The sequence below is a fragment of the Onychomys torridus genome, chromosome 3 (assembly GCF_903995425.1).
Source record: "Onychomys torridus chromosome 3, mOncTor1.1, whole genome shotgun sequence".
NCBI lineage: Eukaryota > Metazoa > Chordata > Mammalia > Rodentia > Cricetidae > Onychomys > Onychomys torridus.
The window spans coordinates 130,356,123-130,363,176 of record NC_050445.1 but is presented as its reverse complement, the minus strand read 5'-3'; the positions used below and the strand labels follow the sequence as shown (position 1 = coordinate 130,363,176).

Genomic DNA, 7,054 nt, shown 5'->3' with positions numbered 1-7,054 from the left:
TGGACTATGATAGATGAATATGACTGATTAACATGACCAGCCTTGTGTGACTGAGTTTTATCTGTTATTTTTCCCAAATCATGGAAATCAAGATACTCTTTTTGAATCCATATATAGAATCAAGAAACACAACAAATTTGACTTTCTTTGCTATTCTATAGGATAATTGAGTTCATCATAAATGATCCAACACATTCAAGAGAGCTGTATAGCTAGAGTCCTTCTCTTCATATAGGTCTTTCTAATGTGACAGAAACTTTGGTAGTGGATTTCTGACTGAAGGACACACACAGCAGCCTGTGATCAAATTACAATGTTGCATCTAGGGTGTCAAAATGTCATTATGAGTCATCATTTATGTGTGAATATTATGCATGAGAAACCCCATCTCCAATATGGAACACACGTCATGTGTTGTGAAAATCAAGAAAGAAGGATTAAGTTTGAACAAAAGTAGTTTTAGAAACAAATCTCATTTGAATACTTACCTCAAAGGGATAGTCATATTGGAAGGCTTGTTTTAGGGTGTGGAACATTGACAAAGTATTTCACTATGCATTTCAGACTGGCCTGGAATTCACAATATAATTTAAGAAAGTTTCAGACTCATAGAATCCCTCCTGCTTCTGCTCTTAGGATCCTGAGATTGCAAAGATAATTACAACTGGCTTTGAAAACATTTGGATGTATAACTTATTTGGGACAAAAGCAGTTTCTAAAGGAACTTTGTATGCCTTGTATTGTACAACTCTTCTAAGCCTTCAGTATACAACTCACATAACTTAAATAGTGGCTGTGTTTGTGTTCAAATCAGGGTGTGATACACAAAATCACACTTGTTCTCTGCTTCATTTATTCAAAAGAAGAATAAATGCATAGGGTTTCTGTTTACATATTCTATTTCTTAGACCTCCTTATACCTGTTGCTTATTACTCTGTACTGTGTCTCTAAATATTTTCCACTAAGATTAGGCTGGATTCCATTGAGCCATTTTATTTTGAATAGCTAGGGTGAGTAAGAATGCAATAATCCTACCAGCCTTTCTGGTTTAGTTCCTGGTTCATTAATAGCTATGTTGCCTTATGTTCTAGGGAAAGTGAATTTCACCATCTCTAATAATGTTGCTGATGAAGAAGAATGGAAATCCAACTTTTTTTTTCTGAAAAACCCTGTACTTCCAACTCTAACTGAATCTGATTTACATAGTGCCCTCCAGGGATTCTATATGCCTCATGCCTCACAGTTACTACTGTTGACTCCCCAGAGGGCCAACAGATTGCCTGGAGGGGAGTAGACCTTTCCAAGCAACAGGGTGAGTAGGAATTGCTCACTCTCATTACAAATAGATTGTTAGAGAAGCAATTTGCTGCCTTGCCTTCAAGAAAACTGTGAATAGGAGAGTAGCAATGAACAATTATGAAGGGAAGGATGAGTAAAAGAGTATTTTCAGATGCTGTGTTTTTATACATAAGAGAACCTCAAGTGTCAACCCCCAAACTGTCAAATCTAACAAAAACTTTCAGGAAAGTGCAGAACACAAAGTTAACAAAAGCTGCAGCCTACCTTTATACTTAAAACAAATATTTCATAAATAAAACAAAACAAAACAAAAAAACAAAAAACAAAGAAGCAAGAAGCAAATCCACCCACAGTATCCTCAAAACTTACCTTAAGGGGCTGAAGAGCTGGCAAGGGAGTTAAGAGGACTTGTTGCTTTTGAAAAGACTCAGGTTTGTGTCCTAGCCACCTACATGTTGGTTCACAGTTATTCATAACTCCAGTACCGAAGAATCCAACAAACACATTTAACATCTTTTGGCACAAGGCACACACATGGTTCACAAACTTACACACATGTAGGCAAAACACTTAGAAACATAAAATAAATTTAAAAATGTTAATCAGAGTGAAATAATTTTAAATGCTTTTGGAATAAACATAGGCAAATAGTGAAGGAATTGTTTATGTGACCTTTCAGTTCATCACAGCGATAGAGGGGTTTAAAGCACCTCGGTTATGTCATGGTGAGCTTGGAAGCAGAGGACAAAACCAAAACTGCCCAGAGATAATATGGAGCCAAGTGCCTACCCCTTGTGAATTGCTTTTTCCAGTTTGGAATCACCTCCAAAGTTTTCTGACTCTCCCAAAACAGTGTCAGAAGCATGAGACCACATATACAAAATATGAGCTTCAGGGATATTCAGCTTTCAAATCAGGGTACTTATTAGCCAGATATCATTTTTCTATAGTAAATCAATACTGCTTAGAATATATAAAGTGTTTTCTACTGTTATATGAATCGCAAAGATGCCAAGATACAGTTTACTCAAATATGAACAGTAATGCTTTTCAGGAAGTTCCCAGAATTCCCATGCCTATGTGAAGAGAAACAGGTTTGGTGGTAGAGAAGACTCTCTGAATCCTCCTAGTGACCTTAGAAACACAGTTATGTTTCCTTTGTGTCTTTTGATTTTACTTATTGCTTTTATTTTATTTATTTATTTTATTTTGTTGTTTTTCTCTTGTGGCTTTCAGATTTTTTTTTTGTTTATCATTTTTATTTTAAGTTACCATACAAAGTATCCAGTATCATTATGGAATTTTCTAACAAAAAGTTGTTTTAGTGGTTTTCCTTCTACCCCATCTGTCCACTCTCTGCTTACACTAATACTCCTTGTAGCCTCCACCTTGTCTGTCTCATTTCTTCCCTCTTGATCCACTGGCCTTTCATTCACCCTCATAGTTCCACATCACCTATTATTATACTTTCTTAGTCAAGTATTTACATGTTGTTTACCTGTAAGTATTTACATGTGAGGGTTGTAATATTTTTACTATTTACGTTACTTTTCAAAGTTGCTCTTCTAAAGATACTCTTACCTATGTTACAAATAAGTAGCCTCTGGAACTTAGACAACTAAAACATCCTGCTCCTTATCAAACAAGCAACTGCCATTAAGGTAAACAAACTAACAAAAAGCTTGGCTCCATCTGTTAAATTAGCAGAGGCACCTAGAGGAGCAACTGGGCACCTTGGCCTGTCATATCCACTTCCAAGGGATGTTTATGTGTGGAATATATACCTATTCTAGGAATACTCTATCTTGTTTAAAAATACTTTCTATATAATATGTTACGATCATGATTTCCTCTCCCTCATCTCCTCTTAGACAGTCTCCACCCCAACTTCACACCTTCTTTCTTTTTCTCATTAGAAAACAGATAATTTTTTCAGCTGCCTATGAATCAAAATATATGGCTCTAAACCCCTTCTCTAGCACCATATCTGCTTGCATGCTGCCATACCTCTCAAAGTGACTAAAATTGACTAAATCTCTGATACTGCAAGCCCAAACCCAACTAAATGTTTTCTTTTATAAGAATTTCTGTGGTCAATGGTTTCTCTTCAGAGCAAGAAAACCATAATGAAGACACTTGAAAACAAACAAACAAACAAACAAAAACCCAAATGACCAAAAATGTCCAAAAAATGTATAATGAAACAAAATATTCTCAAAATACCATTGAGTTTGTCCTGTGTTGGCCATCTACTGCTTGAGATGAGGCCTACTCTAGATTGTGATTTATATACACAGTAATGCTACCTCAGAGGAAACTGAATTTTCTTTGTGAGCAATTGTCAATTGGAGATAGCTTTTGTTTTAGGGATGGGGCCTCATGTCTAGTTTCCCTCTGTGTAAGACATATTCTGATGCAATGCTTTCAGACTTGTGTCTATTGATGGATGGAGTATAGTATGTCCCATATGTACTGCTACTGAACTTGTCTATGACACCAGGTTACAAATTTTATTCCTTACAGATAAGAAGCTTAGAAGCTGTTAGTTTCTGTTGATAATAGACTAGGCACAGAAAATGATGGAGACCCTGTCTCCAGAGTTGCTGATAGGGATCATGGAGAGCAGGTCATCTGGATGTCACATTTCACACCTGACAAAGAAAACATATAATAAACACATATGGTTAAACCCTGAAAACCCAAACAACATTTACAATATGGAGATGTCAAATTTCCCAGTGTCATCCCCTCTTGCCTGAAAATCACAGCAGTAGGAGCCCTATGGTCATTCTTGTCACTGTTGTGTTCTTCCTAGGACTAATTCCTACACACAATTTGACTAAGCCATTAAATCATCTTCAGAGCCCTAGGCTGTGCTCTGGACACCTGCAAATTAGCAGAGGCTGAGGAGCACTGGCCACAGCTATGCCCATCTCAGTGATTCAGTGCAGGTCCAGGAGTCCCACAGAGCCCAAGAAAAACAAGAGGAGCACATGTTAGTCTGCTACAAACAAGTTCTTTTCTGTGGCCTAAAGAACATCAGTGTAGCTGGACAGTGGTGGCCTATACCCTTAATCCCAGCCCTTGGGAGGCAGAGGCAGGCAGATCTCTGAGTTTGAGGCCAGCCTGGTCTACATAGTGAGTTCCATGAAAGCCAGGACTATTAGAGAAATCAGAGCTCAAAAATGAAAACAAGAAAAAAAGATTAAAAAAAGAATGTCAATGTAGAATCCTCTGAGAAGAGTAGTGTGGAATTTTTAACATGTGTTTTGTTCCTCTTCATGTGTTTTGGTTATTTCCATTACTGACCTTGACTATCCTTTTGATACAATCCCAAAACTCTGGTGAGATCACATTTACTTCTTTCAATGGATTGATTTATTCCACACAGTATTCCTTGCTGTTAGGTTTGATTCAGTTCTAATATTGATAGGAAAATGAACAGAAGAGAAGAAAGAAAGAAAGAAAGAAAGAAAGAAAGAAAGAAAGAAAGGAAGGAAGGAAGGAAGGAAGGAAGGAAGGAAGGAAGAAAAGCACAAAGAAAGGAAAGAAAAAGGAAAGAGAAGGAAGAAAAGAAAACACATGAGAAATTATCAATAATAAGGAAGGAACAGATCTCTTATCTAGCTCAGCCTGACTCTGCATTTATCAAAGATCTGCTCAATTAGTTTGATCAAAGCCATCCAAGATCAGGAACTTTCCCACATCTCACCAAAATGGAATGGGCTTGCAGTTATACATACCTAACCCTGGTGCTTGTTTGATGCCTCAGATTACTGCTTTTGCTCTCTATCCATTGTCAACATAGCTTTGTCTTCAGAAATGGAGAACCTCCCCCACAAGTTTCCATTTAACTATTGGATTTCCTATATTCCTTGCCACATTCCTACCATCGGAGACTCTGTTCCAGCTTCTAAAGGAACACAGTTGTCAATGGCAGGGACTCTGGTAATGTTTTCATCCTGGCAGAACAGGGGCGAAGGAAACTCTATGGGCAGCTGTACCCTATTGTCATGTGACTTTCTCAGTATGTCTTTGCAAAAATACATTAGCAGATGGAAGCACTAAGAGGGCCAGCTGGTGCTTCTGCTACATCCTTCAGTAGTTTATGTCATGGCTTGTATCACTGTGGGAGGGAAACTATTATACTGTTGACAGTAATAAGTAGCAACATCTTCAGGCTGCAGGCTGCTAATGGTGAGAGTAAAATCTGTCCCAGATCCACTGCCACTGAACCTTGAAGGAATCCCAGATTGCAAATTGGTTGCATGGTATATGAGGAGTTTAGGAGAGTTATCTGCTTTCTGCTGATACCAGGCTAACCATTTACTAATGCTTTCACTTGCCCTGCAAGTAATGGTGACTCTGTCTCCTAGAGATGCAGACAAGGATGGGGACTGGGTCATCTGGATGTCACATATCATGCCTGTGATTGGAAACATACAACCAATATACTTAGTTAGTCATTAGAGAAATGACTTCTCTGAAGTTTCAGTCACCACTGATTACAAAAGGATAAACAAATTCCCATAGTTGTCCTTCCTTACCTGGGATCCAGAACACCAGGAACACAAAAAGCTGAGAGGGAGCCTTCATGTCTGTGCTGTGCTGTGATATTGACTGAATCTTGGACAGGGTGTGACCAGACTATCAAGAAGATATGAGTGAACACATGCAAATCATGAGGGTATGACCAGACAATTAAGAAGATATGAGTGAACACATGGGCAAATCTGGACACAGATTCAGGGCAGGTTTATATTAGGAACACAGCTGGGCCATGTTCAGGTGTCCCAAACTAGACTAGAATATTTCAGACTTTACTGAAGACTATTTCTGATAATGTTAGAGATTCTTACAAAAGGTATTTTGATATATTTTCAGCACTGCAATGGATATAAACACAAGTGTAAGTTTCCTTTATTTCTTTATTTCTGTCTCATCTGTATGAATTGTTCCATTTGAAATAATTATTAGAACACACTCATCAGAAACACAAATAAATTCAAAATCATTTCATGATTACCTCTTAGCACTGTTATTATTTTATAGTATACTGAACAATTTTGTGTCTATATAAAAGAATAACACTGTTTTTTTAAAACTGATGTATAACAGAGGCCTGGAGACAAGACACTTTTTAAGAGCACTTGCTACTTTTGCATAGGACTGATGAATTCCCATCACCCACATGTTCACTCAAATCCAAATGTAACTCTAGTTCATGGGTATCCATCACATTCTTCTGTGTTAGTGGCCATGTCAGCAAAGAGCTGCAGTCAGCAAAGAGCTTACAAAATATATCCCACCAGATAGCAAAGACCCAAGTAAATTGTTTACAGAATGTGCCTTGCTTCTGCTGTGCTTCCTCTTGCTTGCTGCTGCCAAATTCCTGCTGCATTTGTCATGGTATGGTTATTATGTCAATAGATTCCACTCTATCTAGTATAGTATGATTATTTCATGTGAAAACCCATTTGCAACTTACTTGCAGGTCATAAGGAAGATTATTTTTATTAGTGCAATAAAGTTGTGGTGGTATTGTGTTCCCCAAAATAATGTGCACCCCAATAAACTTCTCTGGGGTCAGAGAACAGAACAGCCACAATATTAAACATAGATGTTAGGCAGTGGTAGCACACGCCTTTAATCCTAGCATTCCAAAGGCAGAGATCTGTCTGGATTTCTGTGAGTTCAAAGCTACACTGGAAACAGCCAGGTATAGTGACACATGCCTTTAATCCCAGGAAGTGA

General features: G+C 37.8%; 1 gene segment (V, D, J or C); it reads right to left on the bottom strand.

Annotated features, from left to right (window-relative positions):
- Nucleotides 1-5,406: 5,406 nt before the first annotated feature.
- Nucleotides 5,407-5,896, bottom strand: LOC118580227. The segment is given in 2 exon segments: nt 5,407-5,726; nt 5,848-5,896. Coding segments are annotated over 2 exon segments (369 nt in total).
- Between the last annotated feature and the right edge of the window lie 1,158 nt (nt 5,897-7,054).